Source organism: Macaca fascicularis, chromosome 14 (assembly GCF_037993035.2).
Source record: "Macaca fascicularis isolate 582-1 chromosome 14, T2T-MFA8v1.1".
Classification (NCBI taxonomy): domain Eukaryota; kingdom Metazoa; phylum Chordata; class Mammalia; order Primates; family Cercopithecidae; genus Macaca; species Macaca fascicularis.
The window spans coordinates 72,044,850-72,069,146 of NC_088388.1; the positions used below are offsets into that span (position 1 = coordinate 72,044,850).

Sequence of the window (24,297 nt, forward strand, 5' to 3'; positions counted from 1 at the left end):
GTACAGAGGGAGGGGTAAGCGGCAACAGGAGGCTGGTCAGAAGTGAGAGGTGAGGCAGAGAGACAGGGAGGCTGGAGTGGCAGGCTGGAGAGCTAGGCTTTATCCAGTGGATGGTGGAGCCACCAGAGAGTATAAGGCAGGATATGGCATCAAGGGGCAACAGAGACACCACTGTAGCCTGGGAAGGGGGGACTGCAGCTTGGGCCAGGGCAGAGGCTCCATCCCCAGCATGCATTTTCAGAGCAAGTTTTTCCAGGGGTGATGAGAGGAGGAGGATGAAAAGGCCTGAATTAGCCAAATACCTTTTCAGGGCTGGAGAGACAGGAAGCCTCCTAATACATGGGAGAAGCCGAGGCTGGAACTTTGCCCTTCCCCTCCTGACCTGCTACTGCTAATGGAACCCTCCTCCTGCCCCCATGGCTCCATTACCCACCTCCAGGGGACCATTACTGTGCCTGGGCCTTTACCATTAGCTGGCCTTGGCTGCTTGGTTCCAGGGAGACTCTCTCGATGCTATTCCAGCCTTTCAGATGAGCCTGTTGTGTGATGCTGGCTGTGTCTCAATTTCCGGTTTGATCAATGGTTTTACATTATTTCAGCCACAAAATCTTCTATGTGTTTACAACAAATTCTTGCCAAGAAATATAAATAAATAAAAATACAAAAGCAAAGGTGCTCAAGTTGAAATGGGATGGGGGTTCCCCAGGCAGCCCCAGGTAAGCGGGACTCTGTTGGGAGATTCGAAGCCTGCAGGACTTGATGACCTCTAAAACCCAGCGATGGGAGTGCCTGGGGAGGACGTCAGGAGACGAGACTTCTAGCCCCTCATTACATGGGATATTAACCCCTTGAGCCCAGACAGCTTGGGATGATGAATAAAACCATGAAAAAAATAATTTAAGGATAGGGTGCTGGGGCTCATGCCTATAATCCCAGCACTTTGGGAGGCCAAGGCAGGAGGATTGCTTGGACCCAGGAGTTTGAGACCAGCCTGGTCAACACAGGGAGACCCCATCTCTACAAAAAAATTTAAAAATTAGTCTGGCATGGTGGCATGTGCCTGTAGTCTCAGCTACTTGGGAGGCTGAGGTAGGAGGATCCCTTGGGCCTGGGAAGTAGAGACTGTAGTGTGCTGTGATCATGCCACTGCACTCTGGCCTGGGTGACAGAGCAAGGCCCTTTCTCAAAAAACTTAAGACAGGCCAGCAAGTGAGATATTAGTATTACTCCCTTTTGCAAAAGAGGAAACTCAGGCTCAGAGATGAGTCATGGGACAGGTGAGGCAAGACTGGAATCTAAACCCAAGGCTATGGGGTTCAAGGACTAGACCCCTTCCTCTGCTCCTAAGGCCTCACTAAGCCACCTGTGTGGTAGCTGAAATGCCATATGTCTCAGGGATGCAGTTTCCTCAGCTGTAAAGTAAGGGAATTGGGCCAGAGCAGGGGCAGAGCCCTGGGCAGGCCACCAACCAGATTTGCCTGCTGAAGGCGAAGGTCGAGGCTGGGTCCTCAACTTTGCGTCAAAGAAACTCGTTTCTCCTGGGCTAAATGGCCATGACAGTATAAGGTTTGAAGTTTTGGAAGAGGGGAGAGAAAGAAGGGGTTGGCTGGAGTTCCAGTGCCGAAAGGGTCTTCCCCATACTGGAACCTGAAGGCCTAGGCCCTATAACTTGGGCTATGAGGATACTTAGGTCCCTGGAAGGTGCCTGGCCCAGCTTAGACAATAGGCAGAGGAGGCTGGACAAAGGGCCTTTGTGTCTCCCAAGCAAAGGTCCTAGCGGGACTGCAGAGGCGGCTCTGCCCCTCTGGGCTGCGTGTCCACTCTGTTCCTGCTCCCGGTGGGGCTGCAGCCAGCACCCTTCATGGCAGCCAGGCCCAGTCAGCTGATATGGATCCCAAGAGGGCCCAAGGCCCCAGGGTCTCTGGGCAAGTTCCTTGGCTACAGGAAGAGGCCTCCTCTGCACTTGTCCAGCCACCCGAGTGATTGACTCCACTTCACAGGAAAGGAGACCCTGAGAGAGAATGGAACTGGGTCAAGGTCTCCCAGAGTCGGTGCTGAAGCTGGGTAGGAACCTACATTCCTGATTCCTAGACCAGAAATGAGAGAGAGGGGGGCGCTCATTCGTTCATCTATTCACACCTTCAAGGATTGAGCACCTGGGACAGCAGCAGGAAGAAGGTAGACCTGGTTCCCGCCCTCGGGAGCTCACAGTCTCCGAACGGGTCAGACACGCAGCCCGACCAGGGAAGGCCATTAGAGTGGGGTGGACGTGGACGGCAGAGAAGAGAGTTAAAGCAGCTCAAGATAACGGGCCAGAGAGAGTGGGGAGTTCAGGGAGCTGCTGGTAAGATTAAGGCAGGGAAAGTAGGGAGCACGGAAGAGGTGGGATCCTGAGTACCCTGCTTTCCTTCCCAGGGTAATGAGGAGAGGCATCCCCTACCCCCACTTTCAAGCAAGGGAGGTGCGTCCTCGTCCTGGGGTTTCGAGCAGGTCTCTCCGAGCAGGTCCCTTCCTGGCCAGCCGGGCTGGGGCGGGGCGGAACAGGGGTAGGGTGGCGCGGCGGCTGGGCGCAAAGGTCCAGCAGTGGGCCACGCAGGCGCCGGGCTGACCTGGCAAAACTTTGGCGTCTCTGAAAACCTCTGCTCACCCGCTCCCTTCTAGCGTGAGGGAGCCGGGCGGCCTCCTTCAGGCCCGGCAGTGGGACCGTCGCCGCCCGCCCCTCCCATTGCAGCACCGGTACAGACGCGCTGACCCCGCGGCCGTGTCGCTGGGCGGCGTCCCGGAGCGGGTGGCGAGGTATCTAACCGGGCGGGTTGAGGGCGGTGCCAGGGTTGGTCAAAGGTCCGCCCCGCCCCCTGCCTGGCCCGGCTTCGGGGGTGGGGAACAGCGCAGGGAGGTGGGTAGCTGGGCTCCCAGGCACGTGGGTCTCTGCGGCGGCGGCTGGACGCAGGCACTGGCACCCGGGAGCCGCGGCGACGGCACGCCGGGCGGAGAAGCGCAGCGCAGGGGCGAGAGGTGCGGTGCCTGGAGGGAACAGGGCGCTTGGAGAGGCCCAGGGAAGCGGCGGGCGCTGGCGCAGGTGCCGACTGGGCGCGGGGCAGGGGAGGGCGCTGTGGAGCGGCTGTCGCCCCGGGGCACCGTTGCGAGCCGGCGTGTAGCGCATAACTGGGCGTCTTGAACGCGCCTGTGGGTCGGTGGTTGAACTTTGTCTCCACGGGAGCGTCGGTCTCGGTGAGTGTAGACGGGCGCCCAGTTGCGAGGAGACTGTGCGCGAAGTTTGCGTGTTAGCGGGTGAGTGTGTGCGCCCCTCGGGGCGACTGGCCCAGCCTGCGGAACTTGTCTGTGTGTGCTCGGATGTGAGCGTCCCCGTGGCATGGGGCGGTGGGCGGTGCCCAGAGCCATGAACCCCTGAAGATCCCCTGCCCCCTGTCCTGCCCCCAGGGTCACTCTGGGTGGCCGCCTACCGCTGGTAAGGTTGAGGGGGGCAGTTGCAGGGAGTGGGCGGGGGAGGAGGGAGTGGGGAGGAAGGACAGTAAAGCCTCTGTCTCAGGACTTTAAATCTGGCAAATGCCGTGGTAGGAAGGGTCAGTCAGGAGAAAGGCGATACCCCACCCCGCAACCCGAAGGCTGCCAGTGGCCCTCTTGGGGTCCTCCAGGAGTGCAGCCCAAGGGTCAGGGACTGCTGGAGACGAGCACTGCCAGCTCGGGATCCGTGGGGTCCATGGCTGCTGTTCCTTTCAGCATGGCATCGCCAGCTTCCCCGGGACCACAGCCTGATCTGCCTGGTTTGTTTTGGATCTAAGCTGAAATAATGATGAGTTTTGAGGATCTGGATGAGGACCCAGGCAAGTTTATTACCTGCTGGTGGAAGTGGGAGGAAGAAGATTCTCTGCGCAGACAGGTCCACAAGAGAGCTCTGGAGACTCAGAGATCTATGTTCCAATCCTGTCTTGGCCACTGTGTGGTCTGAGCAAGCCGTCCTTTCTCTGAGCCTCGGTGGCCTCATCTGTAAGAAGGGACTAATGATACGGGATTTGAGGGCTGTTGAGGAGCTGATGAGTGTGTCATGTTCAGTACCAGTGTCCCCCCATGGGCAGGCTCACAGCTTAGGGATGGGAAGTCAGTCCCTGGAGGGAGCCTGCCAAAACCAGAATCCCACATGTGCCCCTCCCTAGGGCACAAGCCTTCCACAGGACCAAGCCTGAGCCGTGTAGCCTGGGACTTAAGGTCTCTGATAACTGGGGCCTGCCGGCCTTTCCAGCCACCTCTCGCGCCTGATTCTTCACCATGCAGCAGCTGTCTGGAGTCTCTCATTTCTTGCCTCGGTCCTGTTGCATATTCTACACTCCCTGCCTGATAAGCCTCCTACTCGCACCTTCCTCAACTGGAGAACTACCCAGACTTGGGACCCAGCTCAGATGGCCCCTCCTCTGGAAAGCTTTCCTTGATCCCCACAGCAGGGTTGGAGCCTCTTCTAGGCCCCTACAGTCCTGGTGCTGACAGCCCTGGTCCCACCTGGACCGTCATGATCTATGTCTGTCTCCTCCTTTCCTCTTCTCAGGTCTAGGGGGTCCTGGAGGGCAGAAACTGGGTCTGACTCATTTCTGTGTTGCCAGCATCCCGCACAGGGCTGAGCTGAACTGAGAGAGCAGCAGCAGCCCCCATCCCCTGTTTCTGGCCCCAGCTTCTCCAGTAAAGGCCTGGCTGCAGGTGAGCTCCATGTCACTCCAAAGAAGGGCAAACCAGAATATGGTTATCAAAGTGGGTGGCACAGTTTGCCAGAACAGTGTGATCTGGGACACTGCAGGACCTAGAGTGCCCAGGCTAAAGACCTGGATTTTATCCTGAAGGCAATAAGGAGCCATGGAAATTTATGAGCAGAGGAGTTTCATGGTCAGGTGGCATTTCAGAAAGAGCTCTCTGGCTGCAGGATGGAGAATGGATCAAGTAGTGCCAAGTGCAGGAAGGTCAGGGCATTTGTGATGTCAACACTAGAACTGTCCCAGGAGTTGTTTAAACCCTAATTGAGTCCTTGCCCGTTGGCCAGACACTTTTCCCTGAGCCTTCAGATGCTCCTGCTGAGGAATTTGGGGACCTGCAATTGATCTCATTCCAGCTCTGCTCCCAGCTTGTTGGATGACCAGTTCCTGCCCTGCTAGGCTCTAAAAGGAGGCCAGAACAAGTAAGATCCTGCATGGGAGAGTATGTGTGTGGGGAGGCCCTGGCACAAAAGGTTTGTCACTCTTTCTCCTTTTCTCCCTGTCTTGGGCTTTCTTGGAGTCTGGTCAGAGGGGTTAGGTATCCCAGTGGGTAACCCTCAGAAATGACTACCAAACTTGGGCTGTGTAGTGAGGCTGTGGCTCCTCTGTTTGTCTCCCTCCTGCCCTGGATGCATAAGGCTCTAAGAAGGTGTGAGGGTATCACCAGGGCCTCATGAGTGACCCCATGAGAGCTTTGACTTAATGGCTATAGTCTTTAGAGAGGCCATTGTCCCTCTCTAGGTGTCAGTTCTGCCATCTGTAAATTGAGAATGGTGATCCTTGCTTTTTGAGGGCAAAGTTGCTACGAGGATTAAGATAGTGACCAGGGAAGAGCTTTATAAGCCTTAAACTGCAGTGCTTGGAGAAGGAATGTGATACTCATAGACTTAAATTCATTTTGAAGACTGTAAGAGAACATGGGTGCAATAGCAAGGGGTTGTGCTGGTTATTGAAATTTAATTACTGAATGCCTTCCTCCCCTACCCGCTCTGCAGAGATGGCTTCACTAGTAATGATTTACAATCCATTTTGTCTTCCTATAGACCTGTGAGGCAGGAATTGAATCTCCATTTTGCAGATCAGGAAATAGAGGCATGGATTGTATCTTGCCCAGGGTCACCAAGCTGAGGTGAAACCTGGGGCTCCAGTCCATCTGCCAGCTTAGCCCTCCCCATCTGAGACAGAGCCCTGTGGGGTCGGGCCTGGTCCTCTGGCTTCCAGGCTGAGAGGAGTTTGAATTCTGCCCTGGGAACCTGTGTTTGGGGCTTTCTTGTGGCCAGATTACCCAACTGCTGATAAGATAACGCCTGCCCAGACCTGCCCACAGGACCAGAGATGCCTTGTCGATCTGGTGAGGGCAGTGGGGGTTGCCCCCCAAGCCTTCTGCCCAAACTGCCTCTCCCCAGACTGCTTTGTGTAGGCCTGCTTGGTATACCCTCTGGGCCACACCTTCCTCTTGGTTGCCCTTGGGTCCTCGGGCCTGTCCTGTCCTTATTACTGGGCCCTGATAGGAGTAGGCTGGCTGTGTGGGCCACTGTGACCTCTGTACTCATCCAGAGGCCAGTTGTAAGACTACACTCAGCCATCCCTGCTTTCTCTCTCTGTCCCCATCACCCAGGTTGGGCTCAGGGCAGGTGCCAGTGGGTATGTGGGAAATGAGTGGCAAGGTGGGAGTAGGCATGGAGTAGAAGGGGGGGCTTTTCTCCATGGAGCGCCACAGTTGGTTCTGGAGCAGAGGAGTTCCTCCACCCCCATCACCCCATCTCTTAGGCCTGAGTTGTTCCTGGTCCAAGATGAGTAGCAGGAGTTTCTGGTAGGAGGGTGAGCAGCCTGGGCCCCGAGGAACAACTCCTTGGCCCTCTGCCCTGGTACCTTGTCCCTCTCATTTTAGCTCCTGGGTGAGAGGCCTGGGTGCTGGAGTGAGGGAAAGGGACCTCCCTCAGGCTTCTGGGGCTCACATGGCCTTTCCCTCCCCAGGTCTGAGGAGAACCTCTGGGTGTGGACCTGGCTTCCTGGTGAATGCCCCAGCCCTGGCTTGTAGGAGGGGGACTCTTGCCATGGCTGGGCTGTCGCAGGAAATCTAGGGCCAAGGGACCTGCTCCTCTCACGGCGCCACCATATTGTCGTCTCCTCCTTGGTCTCCCTCCCTGCGGACTCCCTGTCCCATCTACCTTCCATGTGGCACCATTTTTGTAAAGGTCGACTCTGACCATGTCCTTCCCCTCTTAAGCCTTCCATGGCTCCTCACTGTCCTCAGAATAGAGGCCAAGCTCTTCGGCCTGGCATTTGAGCCTTTTCATGTGAATTCCTCAGGCTCCCACACATTCCATGCCACCTCACCCTCCACAGCAGCCATGTAAGACCTCCCGGCCTTTCCCAGCAGGTCACGCTTTCATCCACCAAGTCTTTGCTCATGCCTCTCCTGCCTTCAGAGCCCTCCTCCCTCTTTGCCCACCTGACAAACTCCTAATCATCTATCAGTTTCCAGCTCAGATGACCCCTCCTCTGCAGAAGCGCTCCCTGACCACCTCCCCCAGGCCACGTAGGAGTTGCTGTGTGCTCCATAACCCCTGGGCTTGCCTTGTATGGTTTATTCACCCAAGTGGATTTGGTCCCTGTCTGTGTCTTTTTCCCCAGCCTGACTGGGTACTCCTCAAAGGTCCTGCAGAGTGCGATCTGAGTCTGAGTTCCCGAGGTCCCTCTGAGGCCGGGTGCACCAGAGCATTGGCAAGTGTTTGCTGGCACTTTGTGGTTCCTGGGAATGTGATTTAAGATTTCTTACTCTGAATCCAGACTCCTGTGGCTCTGAGAATCTCAAAAGCAAAGGCTATCAGGAGCAACGAGTGATAGAATTGAAGAAACACTGAGCCCACACCCGGAACCAGAGCCTCTTGGAATTAGACCGTGAGAACCAGGGAACTCAGAATCCTGGAGGCACCTGGAGGGGCCATCTCAGAATCACAGGCTCATGTGGTTCCTGGTCGATGCTTTCATCCCCCTTTCCACCTTGGATTCTCCATCCACCTTCTTTCCTCCCAAGCTGGACCCTTCCTGCTCCTCCTCAAATCTTATCACAGTTCCCCTTCCAGGGACCTTGCCTGACTGCTCTGACCATGACCTCTGTCCCTCTGCTGGGGACACCTGGGAGGGCCTACCTACCGAGCAGTGTCGTGGGCTCCTGAATTTCAGTGTCTCCCTGTTGTGACAGGCAGACACAGCCTCCACATTAGGACAGTTCATGATTTGCTAGTGCCATGGTGCACCCATCTGTCCCCTTGTCTTATTCCTCATGGGCTGTCCCATGCAGCAGTGATTCTCCCCATCTGACCACTGAAGAACCCGAGGCTCTGAGAGGGGGGCTGACTTCACCAAGACTGCACAACACAGGCGGCTCCAAGTTAGAGCCTGAACTCAGGGTTCTTGCCTCTTGAATCTGGAGGCATTTGGCTGTGATAGGTTGGGGTGGTGTCCAGGATGTTGAGGTTCTGAGCCTGTTTAATCTAGCAGCATGTCTCTGTAGCCCTGTTCTGGGCTGTGCTGGGATCCAGGTGAGATGGGTGGTTTGGGGTCCTGCTCTGGGTTGGAGGTAAGGTGGTCAAACCCACACTGACAATAATTAGAACACCAGACCTTGAGTAAGTCCCTTCCTCTTTAGAGGTCTTGGCTTTCCGATCTGTAAGCCTGGCTGATCTGAGATTTACCCACTCAGATGCTGCTCTGAGCTCAGCCCTGGTGAGTGGCCTCCACAGCCAGGATCCTAGGGGGGTTCCCAAGAAGGAGAGAGCATCTGGAAGGGGGTAGAGAGCCCAAGGGCCGTGTGAAGGGGAGGTCTTACACCACAACGGCACCGGCTGATAGCATCTGAGGTTACCCCTTAGCCATTTCCTCAGACCAGCTTTGGTGCTCCCGGTGCAGAAGCAGGTCAGGCAAGGCAGGGGGCCTGCTGGCCTTCAGCCCCTTGAAGGACATTGAGGAGGGGCTAGGGTGACTTCTAAGCTCCTCAGCTTGTGCACTCCAGCCTTGCCCTCTCCACTCCCCTCAAGCCACCAAGATGAAGAGCAGTTCCTCAAACGTGTCATGTCATCTCTTGTTCATCCTCACTCTGCTCCTCCTGTCTCTCCAACCACCTGACTCCTCATCTTCCAAAGTGCAAGTCAGGTGCCCTCTCCTCCAGGAAGCCTTCCCTCATCACCCTTCCAATCCTGTTGGGGGCCTCCTTGGCTTCCTCCAGGCCTGATCACCTTGTGTTATCATTGCCTATTTCTGAGTGTGCCTCCCCTGATCTTGACAGTGAATTCCTTGAGATCTGACCTACCTCAGAGTCCCCAGGTGCCCTGCCCAGCGATGGGCATAGATGTGACAACCTTTGTGAAGGTTGAGTGAGTGAAAGAGTATGGTGGCTATCTGGCTTCTGCTGGGGAATCCCTGGACTGCCTTCCCCCTGAGGACAGCCTTCAGTGTGGGAGACCTGATCTGTGGTTATTCTGGTTGTGACCTTCCTGTAGCCCATAATTCCTGCAAAGCTTCCTGCCCTTCTTGTCTTCCTGAGATACCCCCACCCTCCATGCCTTCTTTAACTGCTGAAATATTCTCTCTTACTATTTCATAAAATGAGCCTAAATCATCTAACCAGCTCAACAACCTTCTGAGGCAGGTACTGTTCTGATATTGAGAGGAAACTGAGTTCTGGGTTTTGGAGTTAAGAGACTTGTCTTACCACTGGGAAGAGCAGAACAGGGATTTCCCACCTGCCTAGTGCCCTCTCTTGCCCCCTTAATGAGGTTCTGGGACTAGGTCCTCTGTTTTCCCTCACAGCACCCCACCCCTGGTGGAGATAGGCAGCAGGGGTCTCCACAGAGGTGACAGGACATTCTCCTCTACCAGACTAGACAGGGTCTGCCACCAGCCAAGGAGGCACATTCCAGAGCCACTCTAGTGGAGGAGCTGGAATGTCATCCAACCACCCTGGAAATTCCACAGTGCCCTGGGAGCTACCCAGCTCCTCCTTCTGACTTTGGCCTCACTAGCCTAGAACCACAAAGAGAAAGACCCAGATTGGGTTAGGGGCAGGACCAGATCAGGGGGTTAGAGGTCTGCACGCTAGGCTTGGCTCTGCCCTTGGCTCACTGGTGACCTTGGGTGAGACCTTGAGCTACCCCTTTCTGGATTTAGTTTTTCTTTTTTTTCTTTTTTTAAAACTATACTTTAAGTTCTAGGGTACATGTGCACAACGTGCAGGTTTGTTACATATGTATACATGTGCCATGTTGGTGTGCTGCACCCATTAACTCGTCATTTACATTAGGTATATCTCCTAATGCTATCCTTCCCCCCTCCCCCCACCCTATGACAGGCCCCGGTGTGTAGTGTTCCCCACCCTCTGTCCAAGTGTTCTCATTGTTCAGTTCACACCTATAAGTGAGAAAATGTGGTGTTTGGTTTTCTGTCCTTTCTATAGTTTGCTCAGAATGATGTTTTCCAGCTTCATCCATGTCCCTACAAAGGACATGAACTCTTCCTTTTTTATGGTTGCATAATATTCCATGGTGTATATGTGCCACATTTTCTTAATCCAGTCTCTCATTGGTGGACATTTGGGTTGGGTCCAAGTCTTTGCTATTGTGAATAGTGCCACAATAAACATACGTGTGCATGTGTCTTTATAGCAGCATGATTTATAATCCTTTGGGTATATACCCAGTAATGGGATGGCTGGACCAAATGGTATTTCTAGTTCTAGATCCTTGAGGAATCGCCACACTGTCTTCCACAATGGTTGAACTAGTTTACAGTCCCACCAACAGTGTAAAAGTGTTCCTATTTCTCAGCATCCTCTCCAGCACCTGTTGTTTCCCGACTTTTTAATGATTGCCATTCTAACTGGTGTGAGATGGTATCTCATTGTGGTTTTGATACGCATTTCTCTGATGGCCGGTAATGATGAGCATTTTTTCATATGTCTGCTGGCTGCATAAATGTCTTCTTTTGAGAAGTGTCTGTTCATATCCTTTGCCCACTTTTTGATGGGGTTGTTTGATTTTTTTCTTGTAAATTTGTTTAAGTTCTTGGTAGATTCTAGATATTTGTCAGATGGGTAAATTGCAAAAATTGTCAGATTTTTGTCAGATGGGTAGATTGCAAAAATTTTCTCCCACTCTGTAGGTTGCCTATTCACTCTAATGGTAGGTTCTTTTGCTGTGCAGAAGCTCTTTAGTTTAATTAGATCCCATTTCCCAATTTTGGCTTCTGTTGACGTTGCATTTGGTGTTTTAGACATGAAGTCCTTGCCTATGCCTATGTCCTGAATGGTATTGCCTACGTTTTCTTCTAGGGATTTTATGGTTTTAGGTCTGACATTTAAGTCTTTAATCCATCTTGAATTAATTTTTGTATAAAGTGTAAGGAAGGGATCCAGTTTCAGCTTTCTACATATGGCTAGCCAGTTTTACCAGTCCCATTTATTAAATAGGGAGTCCTTTCTCCATTTCTTGTTTTTGTCAGGTTTGTCAAAGATCACATGGTTGTAGATGTGTGGTATTATTTCTGAGGGCTCTATTCTGTTCTATTGGTCTATATCTCTGTTTTGGTACCAGTACCATGCTGTTTTGATTACTGCAGCCTTGTAGTATAGTTTGAAGTCAGGTAGTGTGATGCCTCCACCTTTGTTCTTTTGGCTTAGGATTGTCTTGGCAATGCAGGCTCCTTTTTGGTTCCATATGAACTTTAAAGTAGTTTTTTCCACTTCTGTGAAGAAAGTCATTGGTGGCTTGATGGGGATGGCATTGAATCTATAAATTACCTTAGGCTCTATGTCTGGCCTTAGTTTTTCTACCTGTGAGATAGATGCAATAACCACCATGACCTCCTCACACAAAGGAAGTACTGAAAAGAGTAAATCCTGGGCCCTGCCACTCCTCTGGCAGAGAACTGAGCAGACAGGCAGAGAGCTGTGGGGCCAAAAAGGGATGGTCAGGCAGCTTCCTGGGAGAGGGCCTGGGGCTTGCAGGGTGGGAGGTAGTGGTCAGGGGCACAGCCTCTGAAGTCGGACAACCCAGAGTGGCTATGCCGTTTGCTAGCTTTGTGAGCTGTGAGGTTATTTAGCCTCTCTGAGTCTCTCAGGATTCAACGAGAAGAGGTATACGAAGTCACCTAACACAGAACTTGGCACAGGGACAGCACTAAACTCTTGTGGTGATATAGGTGTTAGATGATAAGGGAGGCTGTCTCTGAGCAACAATATGACCATGGGACTGCTTTTGTTGTGCCTGAGACAGGAATATGAGGGCAAGGGCAGAGAGGATGGGTTTTCTGGAGCGATGGCAGAGACCAGATCAGCCAGGGCCTGAGTGCCAGGTTGAGGAGCTGGGACAGTCGCCTGAGGGCACTAGGGAGCCACGAACATGACTCAACAACATGACTCAACACAATCCAACTCAATTGGATTTGTGTTTTAGGAAACCACATGACCGCAGTGTGAAAGGTGGACAGACAGGGCAGGGGTGGAGGCACGGAGGCCAGTGAGGAGGCTGGTGCTGTGGACTGCGGAAAAAAAGACCTCAGGCTGCAGTGTGGGGACCATGTGGTGCATGTCCGAGGAATTTCACTGGTTGAACTAACAGGACTTGGTGAGTGGTGGGCTTCTAGCAGGGTGGAGAAGAGGGAGGTTTTCCAGGCTGTATCAGAGGTTTGAAACCTGGAAAGATGGTGGGGGCCCTTCTCAGAAATTAGAACCACTTGGAGAAAGTGATATTCTCCACTTTAGCCTGTTGAGTCAAGGCATTTTCTAAGGAGGAGGAGACAGGGCGTGCACCTGGGTGCAGCAGGGTGAAAAGGTTGACGTTCCCTCACCTTGTCATAGTCTCTAGAGTAGATCAGCGGGGAGCTACCAGCCCACCGGCCTTGTCAGTCTGAGACCACCGGGCAAGGTGCACTCAGTAAGCAGTGGCCCAGAGGCACTTCCCATGAACACCCCTGCCCTATCCCCAAGGTATTCTTGCAGTGTCCCCATCTCCTCTCCCACATGCCCCCACCCTTGTACTGCACTTCCAGCTTGGGGACCTTGGCTCAGCTGTCACAGACCCACTCCTCCATCCTAGGGAAATGAAGATGGAAAAAGAAAAACTCAGGAGTTGCATGTTCTATTTCTCCTTTGAGGTATCTGAGGTGCTGGTGGAGGGTGAGACCTGCCCACACAGAGGGTCCCCTCCACCAGGCAACTGTCCCCTCCCCGAAACCCTGTGCTTGGTGTGCACAAGGGGCTCCAAGGTGAGATAAAAACCACAGCCAGAATTAGGGCTGGGCTCTAGTCTTGGTTCTGTCCCTGACTTACTGTGAGGCTTGGGCCTGTTTCCTCCTCTGTGAAAGAGGGTTTCGCACAGGAGATTTCTTTTTTTTTTTTTTTTTTTGAGACGGAGTCTCACGCTGTTGCCCAGGCTGCAGTGCAGTGGCGCGATCTCGGCTCACTGCAAGCTCCGCCTCCTGGGTTCACGCCATTCTCCTGCCTCAGCCTCCTGAGTAGCTAGGACTACAGGCGCCCGCCACCGCGCCCGGCTAATTTTTTGTATTTTTAGTAGAGACGGGGTTTCACTGTGGTCTTGATCTCCTGACCTTGTGATCCGCCCGCCTCGGCCTTCCAAAGTGCTGGGATTACAGGCTTGAGCCACCGTGCCCGGCAGGAGATTTCATACACACACACACACACACACACACACACACACACACACACTTTAAGTTCTGGGTTACGTGTTCAGAACGTGCAGTTTTGTTATATAGGTATACACATGCCCTAGTGGTTTGCTGTACCCATCAACCTGTCACCTACATTACTTATTTCTCCTAATGTTATCCCTCCCCTAGCCCTGCAACCCCAACAGGCCCCGGTGTGTGATGTTCCCCTTCCTGTGTCCATGTGTTCTCATTGTTCAACTCCCACTTATAGGTGAGAACATGCAGTGTTTAGTTTTCTGATCTTGTGATAGTTTGCTGAGAATTATGGTTTCCAGCTTCATCCATGTCCCTGCAAAGGACATGAACTCATCCTTTTTTATGGCTGCATAGTATTCCATGGTGTATATATGGCACAGGAGATTTCTAAATGCAGTTTTAGGCCCTGATGGTCTAGACTCTGTGTGTGTGTGTGTGTGTGTGTGTGCATCCGTATGTGTCCACTGCATGTACACCTGAGTGTGACTCTGCATGCCTTTGTGTATCTATGTGTCTTGGTGTGTCTGTGCCAGTGTGTGTTCAGGTGTGGCATATGTGTGTTTATAACACCTATGGAGGAATGCTTAGAGGTAGGAGTGGGGAGGAAGGGGGTCTCTAGAAAGACGTAGCTTAGGCAAAAGTGTGTTGGCAGAAGGACAATACAATGCACCCTGGGCAAAGAGGGTATTGACTTTTCCTACTATGGGGCCAAAGCACAGAACCAGGACCGAGGGAAGGGACACTGGAGGCTTGGAGGCTTGGCTCAGCTGTACAGGACATGGGTGAGACTTTCCTCCAGGCAGGGCCACCACTCTATGAAAGGCAGCCTGGGGAAAGGGGCTGTGAATAACTCATTCCTGGAACACATGAGCTGCAGTTTGGGTGTACAGAGGGCACTCAGACCAGGACAAACACCAGGCCACCTCTCTGCCTCCTTCTGGTTAAGGTTACCACAGAGGAGGTGGCCCTGGGGGGAATTGGCCTAGCTGGGTTTCCATGACCCTGAGACCATGCTTTCTCTACCTCCCTCTGTCTGCAGGAGCCCCTTGCGGCAACAGCACTGCCTGCCCAGAAAAATGCTGGAGGCTAGGTGTGGCCCCAGGCCTGGGGACCTGTTTTTCCTGTTTCCTGCAGAGTTCCCTGCAGCCCAGTCCAGGTGTGTGCATTCATGAATGAGGAACCCGAGCAGGCACTGAGCATCCTGACCTGGAGAGCGGGGGCTGGTCAGGTACGTGTGGCGGGGGGGCGGGTGCGCTGGCTGGGAGGTGAGAGCGGGTGCGTGTGCTGTTGTGCCTGTGTCTGCCCTGAACTGGCTTAGATCAAGGGGATCCAAAGGCAGGTGCCCTGCTCTGCTCCCTCATCCCAGGCTGTGATGAATTCAGGCTTTGAAGTCAGATAGCTTTGGGTGTCAAGTCTAATTTTTCCAATGCCTGGCAGTGTAACCTTGTACAAATAGCTTAACCTCTATGGCAATATCTACCAAGGGGTGGGGATGGGGGATGACGATGCTGTGTGAAAGCTGCTCAGCCCAGGTCTGGCCCCTACAAAGCAGGGTGGGTGGAGAATCCTAATCAGATTGACCCAGGTTCTGAGCCAGATAAAAACCTGTGGCAGGTCTCAGACAGCCAACCCATCTCCAGTGCGCCCATGTCCAATCCCCTCCCGCTGGCACTTCCCTGACCTGTCCAGAGAAAGGCAGAGTCTCCTGGGCTCCTGTGGCAGTTGAAGGAGAGACAGTCTAGGGACATAAGCAGGTTCCAGGTGGGCCAGGACCCCTAGAGGGGCTGGGTTGTCCCCTGGTTACTTAGGGTCAGCAGCTAAGAAACCTTTAAGCATTCTTGTCCTTGAGAGGCCCTCAGAGAAGCAAGTAATTTGTAAGTAATTTGATCAAGGTTACAGCACTGGAGATGGGCTGCAAATCCTATTCAGGTACATCCCACAGTGGAAGTGGCTGAAGGAGGGAGGTAGTGACCTCCCTGTTTATGGGAGTGTGCAGAAGCTGCAGAGGGCTTGTGCCTGTGTGTGCCTCCTCTGGGCCCCCATAGCCTCTTGTGCTTGATTCATTCATTCATTCATTCATTCATTCTCTCGTTCCTGTAATCCTCCTGTGGTCGGGCCTCCTGCTGGATGATAGGGGCAGAGAAAAGCATCAGATGGACCCAGCCTTCAAAGAGCACCTGATATGTTTCGGGGTACAGGATGGAAGGACAAATTACCAACTGGCTGAGAAACATCCTAAGGGGTGATGGAAGGGAGAGCTTCAGAGATTAGAAGATCCTTTGGGACGTACGAAGGAGTGCAGTGTGGGTGGGTTCAGGGAAGGCTTTTCAGTGAGAAAGAACAGAATGAACACAGGCAGGGGAGCCTGGAAGGGTCCTTACAAGGCTCACATCTCCCCTCCAGACTGGGAGTTCCTTGGGGCAGGGCCAGCCAGACTGGGGCGCAACAGGGCTGGTGCGCATTGGATAGTCAGGTGGAGCCTGGGGCTCCCAGGGGCATCAGCCCCAGGGGCATCAGGATCAGGAGAGGCAGAAGGGAGACTTAAGGGAGGGGGCTGGGAAGTTGGCTGTCCCTCTAAGGCAGGGCTAGGAAAGATGTACTCACAGGTTGGTGAGCCAGCCTGTAGAACTAGAGGGTGGGCGGGGTGAGTCTGGCCCAGGGCCATGGTGATGGAGTCCCCAGCTGGCTTGGGAGGGTGGGGGCCAGGATGTCTTAAAACAGGTGGAAGGGGCAGCTCCCTTAGTTCAAGGGAGACAGGGAAGTCTCCACCCCTCATTTCAGTGTCAGAGATTCCACCGTTACGGATTAGCAGGAAACTCTTCATGCAGGGTGATGAGATGTTTATGTTGACTGTGGAGGGAGGTCAGGCCTCATCTCTGAGGCAGGAACAGAGCAATGGAGTGAAGGCGAGACTGGGCATGTGTGTCTAGATCATGGAGGAAGCCCCCTCCCTGTCCAAGTGGGTCAGAGGACCTCCCGGGGACATTTTGGGGCTGCAGTTGTCAAGGCTAGGGGATTTGACTAGTGTCTGATACTTGGGAAGGAAGGAAGGAAGGAAATGCTTGATGTCCCCTGATGTTTTGTGGCAGAGCTAGACTCGAACCTCGGCTTACTGATACCCAGGTGGGGCTCTGTCCTGGGAGGGAATGTGGCTCCTCCATAGCTCCTCAGTCTCGCACAGGGGCCTCTCCTTGCTTGTCCTGCAGCTTCTGTGAGTCAGTGACTCTCAGCTGGCCTTCCAAAGCTCCAGACCTGATGGACCCAGGCTGTGCCCATCCCCACACTTGCCATGGTTGACACTGAATTCCTCTTCCCCACCATTCCTCCATCAGAGAACAGTCTCCAGAGCCTCCCTCCCAAACATCTCTCCCCTTGCAGGGCCCCTCCCCTCACAGGGCCCAAGGCCTTCCCCTTCTTGGGTCTCAGTGTCACTCCCCTGGCCCACCACACTCACCTCTACAGCCTCCAGTCAGGACCTCCAGTCCCACCTCCACTGTGGCCAAAGGTTTCTGGAAAAGGCCACCACTAGCTGAACCTTGGCACTCATTTCACCACCGTGTGCCTACTGTGTGCCAGGCTCTATTCCAGACATTTTACACAAATGACTCGACCTTCACAGCAGTCCTGTGGTGGAGATTCTAGTAACTGTCCCATTTTACAGCTGACAAAGCAGAAGCAGTCTGGCTCCAGCGCCCAGGTTCTTAATCACTGGGTTCTCTGCACTGAGGGATAAAGAGCCGTGAGTTCAACAGGTGGAGATGAGGGCCACGAATGAATTCCAGGTAGAAGGAGCAGCAGCAACTAAGGCTGGGAGGGGAGAGTGTTAGGCACATCCAGGAAACTGCAGGTCACAGGGGTTGGGGCGGGTGAGGTTGGCAGAGGCTCAGTTATGAAAACCTCAGGTACCAGATTTGAGGTCTGGGCTTTCTCCTGAGAGAGGGTAGGAGCGGCAGGAGGATTCCAAACAGAGGAATGCTTTATTTGACAAAGGCCACTCTGGATTTTGGTGGGTGGGTGGGTGGGCCTGGGGCTGGAGGAGGGAGGCCAGTGCAGTGGTTCCAGCAACAAGAGGTAGAGCCTGGAACTAAGCTGGCAGCAGGAACTGTCCTGACCCTGGGTAAGATGGGTCTCAGCCACTTGACCTGCCAGAGCCCCAGCCTCTACCTGTCTCTTCTTAACTTGGCACCACATAAGCTTCTCCTGGCCTCGTCACCCTGGTTTTGCCCTGGCTCCTGGGGAGCCATCCGTGTCCATGGCAGGGGGAGCAAGGGTGCAGGCCCACTTGCTTCTGAGTGCACATTTGCTGACAACAGGAGACAGAGAAGATCTGGGAGTCTTGGTGGAAGAAGGGAAACTGGCCGGGCGCCGTGGCCCACACCTGTAATCCCAGTACTTTGGGAGGCTGAGGTGGGTGGATCACTTGAGGTCAGGAGTTCGAGACCAGCCTGGGCAACATGGTGAAACCCCATCTCTACTAAAAAATACAAAAACATTAGCTAGGCATGGTGGCACACACCTGTAATCCCAGCTACTTGGGAGGCTGAGACATGAGAATTGCTTGAACCCAGGAGACAGAGGTTGCAGGAAGCTGAGATCATGCCACTGCATTCCAGCCTGGGCAATGGAGTGAAAATCTGTCTCAAAAAGAAAAAAACAAAAGAAAGAAAAAAAGAAGGGAAATTGAAGGATCTCTACACCCCCAGCACCCCTAATCTCAATCTCCTGGGCCTTGAACTGCCTCTGGGAAGCCAGGGCTGGAAAAGCAGCTCAGGGTCTATGGGAGTGGATGTTGCAGGCCCTGCAGAGTCCCCCAGTCCCTCAGGACTCCAGGATCTAAAATGAAGGGAATTAGTACGGGCACGATGGCTCACACCTGTAATCCCAGCACTTTGAGAGACCAAGGCAGGAAGATCACTTGAGGTCAGGAGTTCGAGAGCAGCCTGGCCAACATGATAAAACCCGATCTCTACTAAAAATACAAAAATTAGCCAGGTGTGGTAGCATGTGCCTGTAACTCCAGCTACTCGGGAGGCTGAGACAGGAGAATCGCTTGAACCTGGGAGGCAGAGGTTGCAGTGAGCCGAGATCAGGCCATTGTACTCCAGCCTTGGCGAAAAAGGGGGACTCCATCTAAAAATTAAAAATTAAAAATAAATAAATAAAATAAAAATGAAGGGAATTATATGGCCCCAGATTCTCAGGATGAAGAGGACTCCACATCTCATCTGCCCTTTCCATCCTCCCAGACATACCCCGACACAGGCACAAGCCCTTCTGCATCCTCTGCTAGAGAGTCACTTGCATACTCCCATAAACAGGGAGTTCACTACCACCAACCCACAGCCACTTCCAGGGACTGGACCTGGACAGGAATTGCAACCCATCCCCAGTGGCATGACCTTGACCAAATAACTTACATGATCTGTGTCTTAGCTTCGTGATTGGAGAACTGGGGATGGTGACTTGGCCCCCAGAACACATCGTAAGGATAAAGTGAAGTAACTTTTTTTTTTTTTCTGAGACAGAGTCTTGCTGTGTCGCCCAGGCTGGAGTACATGGGGTGATTCTGGCTCACTGCAACCTCCGCCTCCTGGGCCCAGGTGATCCACCCACCTCAGCCTCCCGAGTAGCTGGGACTACAGGTGCCTGCCACCACACCTGGCTAATTTTGTGTGTGTATATTTTTAGTAGAGACAGGGTTTCTCCATGGTGGCCAGGCTGGTCTTGAACTCCTGGCTTCAAGTGATCCGCCCGCCTCAGCCTCCCAAAGTGCTGGGATTACAGGTGTGAGCCACCACGCCTGGCCTAAGTGAATAACTTTTATAAAGCAGGCTTAGTAGTAGGGTTTGAAAAATGTTAGCTCCTCCTTCCCCTTCACACTGCTAGAAAGTGCTTCTTTGTGTTTTTCTCGAACTTGCCCACCCAGGACTCCTGCTATGATTTCCAACCTGCCTCCTGGGATGTTAGGCACGTCTTTGTCTTCCAGGCCGGGATGTCTGTCCCCTACCTCCCAGCTGTGAGAGAGCCCTTAACTGGTCACCTGGGTAGGGGTGAGGAGGAGAGGGAGGGGACAAGCTGCTCCCTAGGCACTCACTGTCTGTTGGATGGTCAGTCCCCATGGGTGTGTTATATGCTTAGTGGGGACAAGGTTGGGGGGGATATTGATGGTATGCAGAGAGAAACTGGATAGGCATAGAAGAAGCTGCATTTACCACACAGAAGAAGACCCGTTGGCCCCCATCCCCATCTTCACCCCAGATTTCCCTAGACTCTTGGAGGGGGGGTTACTTCAGGGGGATTCCCTGGTAGCCTCACAGGCTCAGGGGCAGTTGATAGATATAGAAATTGCCAGAATAGAGGAAGATGAAAAAGTGAAGGACTAACTGAAGAGGGAGATCTTTGGAAATACTTGCTCAAATACCAGAACACTAGGTGTGCACCCAGAGCCTGCCACAGAGTGGGAGAACGAGCTGGAGAGAACTCTGTAATGCCTGCAGGGGGCTGTTGGATGCCCACCGGCCAGAAATGCCTCTGCAGGCAGTAGGCATTGGGTGTGAAGCAGGGTCAGCCAGCCTCAAAGGCCCCTTCCCATGGACTCAAAATTCTCAAAATTACCCGCTCTGGCACCCCCAGATCCTCAGATTCTAGGGCTCAGAATCCTACATCTAAAACTCTGATCCTGAGGTTCTAGAGAGGGGTAAGAAAACTATCCACCCACCCCCCCCCCCCGCCCTCCCCTCTCCCAGAGATGGGATCTTGCTATATCATCCAGGCTGGAGTGCAGTGGTGTGGCCACATCTCACTGCAGCCTCAACCTCCTGGGCTCCAATGATCCTCCCACCTCAGCCTGCCAAGTAGCTGGGACTACAGGTGAGTGCCAGCACGCCTGGCTAATTTTTAACACAAATTTTGTAGAGATGGGGTCTCACTTTGTTGCCTAGGCTGGGCTTAAGCACCTGGTTTCTGCCTTGGCCTCCCGAGTAGCTAGGATTATAGGCATGAGCCACTGCACCCAGCTTGAGCTAATTTTTTTGAAGGTCAGATAGTGAATATTTTAGACTTCACAGGCCATATGGTCTTTATCACAACTACTAAACTCTTTGTAAACAGATGGGTACAGTTGTGTTCCAATAAAGCTGAATTTACAAAAGCAGACTGGATCTGGCTTTTGTACTATAGTTTGTCTACCCCTGTTCTCAAGTTTGACGATTGTGTGATCCTGATATTCATGGATCTCATGCATTCTCAAGGTTCCAAAGCTTGGAGGTTCCAGGTCCAGATCCAAGTCAGATGGCAACGAAAGCCCTGGTCAGGTGGCTGTGTCAGGTCCCCTAGGGGCGCTCCAGCCACAACCCTGATGGCCTCACCCCTCCCTTCCCTGCAGGGCCATGGCGGCAGACCTGGGCCCCTGGAATGGCACCATCAATGGCACCTGGGATGGGGATGAGCTGGGCTACAGGTGCCGCTTCAACGAGGACTTCAAGTACGTGCTGCTGCCTGTGTCCTACGGCGTGGTGTGTGTGCTTGGGCTGTGTCTGAACGCCGTGGCGCTCTACATCTTCTTGTGCCGCCTCAAGACCTGGAATGCGTCCACCACATACATGTTCCACCTGGCTGTGTCTGATGCACTGTATGCGGCCTCCCTGCCGCTGCTGGTCTATTACTACGCCCGCGGCGACCACTGGCCCTTTAGCACCGTGCTCTGCAAGCTGGTGCGCTTCCTCTTCTACACCAATCTTTACTGCAGCATCCTCTTCCTCACCTGCATCAGCGTGCACCGGTGTCTGGGTGTCTTACGCCCTCTGCGCTCCCTGCGCTGGGGCCAGGCCCGCTACGCTCGCCGGGTGGCCGGGGCCGTGTGGGTGTTGGTGCTGGCCTGCCAGGCCCCTGTGCTCTACTTTGTCACCACCAGCGCACGTGGGGGCCGCGTGACCTGCCACGACACCTCGGCGCCCGATCTCTTCAGCCGCTTCGTGGCCTACAGCTCAGTCATGCTGGGCCTGCTCTTCGCGGTGCCCTTTGCCATCATCCTTGTCTGTTACATGCTCATGGCTCGGCGGCTGCTAAAGCCGGCCTACGGGACCTCGGGCGGCCTGCCTAGGGCCAAGCGCAAGTCCGTGCGCACCATCGCCATAGTGCTGGCTGTCTTCGCCCTCTGCTTCCTGCCCTTCCATGTCACCCGCACCCTCTACTACTCCTTCCGCTCGCTGGACCTCAGCTGCCACACCCTCAACGCCATCAACATGGCCTACAAGATCACCCGGCCGCTGGCCAGTGCTAACAGTTGCCTTGACCCGGTGCTCTACTTCCTCGCTGGGCAGAGGCTTGTACGCTTTGCCCGAGATGCCAAGCCACCCACTGACTCCAGCCCTGCCACCCCGGCTCGCCGCAGGCTGGGCCTGCGCAGATCCGACAGAACTGACATGCAGAGGATAGAAGATGTGTTGGGCAGCAGTGAGGACTCTAGGCGGACAGAGTCCACACCGGCTAGTAGCGAGAACACTAAAGATATTAGGCTGTAGGAGCAGAACACTTCAGCCTGCGCAGGTTTATATTGGGAAGCTGCAGGGACCAGGGCTTGTGCAGATTGTACGGTCTCCCCAGATATGGACCATCAGTGACTCATGCTGGATGACCAAGGAAGCCATGACCCCATGCTCCGTCATTTAACAGGGGCTCAGGATATTCGCTCTGTGGTCCAGAGTCAACTGTTCCCATAACCCCTAGTCACCATTTGTGTGTATGAATTGGGGGAATTAAGTTTCAAGAAAGGCGAGAGTTAAGGTCAATGACACCCCTGGCCTGACTCTCACGCAAGTAGCTGGCTGTACTGCCAAGGTACCTAGGTTGGAGTCTAGCCTAATCAAGTCAAATGGAGAAACAGGCCCAGAGAGGAAAGTGGCTTACCAAGGTCACGCACCAGAGTCTGTAGCTGAGCTACCTGGGGTGGCGGCCAAGTCACAGGTTGGCCAGAAAACCCTGGTAAGTAATGAGGGCTGAGTTTGCACAGTGGTCTGGAATGGACTGGGTGCCACAGTGGACTCAGCTCTAAGGAGTACCCCCAGCCCAAGAGATGAACATCTGGGGACTAATGTCATAGACCCATCTGGAGGCTCCCATGGGCTAGGAGCCAGTGTGAGGCTGTAACTTATACTAAAGGTTGTGTTGGCTGCTGAGCTGTGCCTTATTGTGTGCTTGGGGGATGAGGATATGGTGGGGAAGCTTTCACCAGCCACACAAGGGTCCTTTCTCCAACCCATTCCCTTCTGCCACCTACCTTCTCACTAGCTGTCTCAGGAGTAGTCTCCTTTCAGGGATCCTCTCTCTAGACCCCAGATCCTCTCTCTAGACCCCACTTTAAAGCCAGTTGGCTTCTGTGCCTGACTCTGTGCTGAGCACAGAGGGAAGTCAGGTGCAGTCCCAGTCCTTGAGATTTCCCAGTTTAGGTGGTGGCCAGTCATGTGCTGGTAAATGTTAAACCATTTAACTGGAGCTCTGATTTAACTGGGAACCCCTTCTTTGTAGAACTGCCCAGTTTCATGATGCAAAAACTCTTATGGCCGAATTCAAACTATAAACATGATGTCCGCTTCCTTGTAAAATTCCTGAAAATTTAACAATTGGTTCTTGGAAGCAGGTACAAGTCACTCTAGCACACCACTGGATAATGCCAAGTGGATGGGGCTGTGAGCCAGGGGGTCAGGGAAGGGTTCCTGGAGTGGGAGACTCCTGAGTTGTAGCTTCTGAGAAAAGCAGCTCACCAGAAGAAAATCCACATGCAGGATGCATCCCAGGCAAAGACATGGGGCAAGAGGGCAGGGTGTGCAGGAGCCATAAGCAGGCTGGACAGCTGGCTCCAGGCTCAAGGCAGGGTTGGGGCTGGGTCACAAGGAGGCCAAGTTAGGGCTCCCTCCTTGCCCTGACCCTAAGGCTTCCTTTGCATTGTGGGTAAATATGAAAGAGACTCACTCCTCCTCCTGTCCATCCTCTGCCTTCTGGGAAAATCCCAGAATGGCAGGGTGTTGCTCAGGCTGGGTCAGGACTTAGCATGGGGGAGATGGGTTTCACCTATGATAGGTTCTGGGTCTAGCCAGGACCACTCGGGGCTGATGTGTGGAGCTCAGCTGGACAGGGCCCTGCCCTAGCCTTTGGAAGGGGACACGGCAAAGCTGACAGGCCTCATTCTTGATCTCAAGGACAGGGACTCACTCCTCTCCCTCTGGGAGAGCCCTCGCTCTGTGGGCCCACTCTGCCTGCCTCCTCTGACCTCTCCACCCTTCCCACTGTGCCTTGTGAAAGGCAGGGCATCCCCAAAGCTTGCTGTATTTGGAGTTTGACTCCACAGCGCCCTCATGTGACAGAGACCCATCACAGACCATGACCCAAATGATTGCACTGTGCCATGTGGGTGACCTGCCCAGAATAGTGTGAGCTATTCACCTCTCACATTCTAGGTTCTATACTTCTGTTAATGTAGCCGATGTCCTTCTGGGCTTTTTTTTTTTTTCTTTTTGAGACAAAGTCTTGTTCTGTCACCCAGGCTGGAAGTGCAGTGGCGCAGTCTTGGCTCACTGCAACTCTGCCTCCCGGGTTCAAGCAATTCTCCTGCCTCAGCTTCCCAAGTAGCTGGGATTACAGGTATGCGCCACCACACCCGGCTAATTTTTGTATTTTTAATAGACACAGGGTTTCGCCATGTTGGCCAGGCTGGCCTCAAACTCCTGACTTCAAGTGATCCACCTGCCTCAGCCTCCCAAAGTGCTGGGATTACAGGTATGAACCACCACGCCCGGACCCTCTTGAGCTTTCTTAGTGATTGCCTGTTACAAACCAC

At 53.6% G+C, this 24,297-nt stretch overlaps 1 protein-coding gene across 35 annotated transcripts; it reads left to right on the forward strand.

The window, feature by feature from the left end:
- The first annotated feature begins 1,778 nt into the window (after positions 1-1,778).
- Positions 1,779-22,639, forward strand: P2RY2 (purinergic receptor P2Y2). Of its 35 annotated transcripts, none has more exons than XM_074014659.1 (7): positions 2,865-3,231; positions 4,617-4,710; positions 5,048-5,182; positions 12,215-12,385; positions 14,503-14,691; positions 20,210-20,333; positions 20,848-22,639. In XM_074014659.1, the coding sequence occupies exon 7, from the start codon at positions 20,852-20,854 to the stop codon at positions 21,983-21,985; it is 1,134 nt and encodes a 377-aa protein (XP_073870760.1). In that variant the 5' UTR covers positions 2,865-3,231; positions 4,617-4,710; positions 5,048-5,182; positions 12,215-12,385; positions 14,503-14,691; positions 20,210-20,333; positions 20,848-20,851; the 3' UTR covers positions 21,986-22,639. The 35 variants fall into 35 exon arrangements, with proteins under 35 accessions (XP_045227299.2, XP_073870764.1, XP_045227293.2 ...); XM_074014665.1 differs by lacking the exon at positions 20,210-20,333 and adding an exon at positions 18,989-19,063 and having other exon boundaries at positions 2,865-3,015; XM_074014658.1 differs by having other exon boundaries at positions 2,865-3,015; positions 5,117-5,182.
- The last annotated feature ends 1,658 nt before the right edge of the window (positions 22,640-24,297 follow it).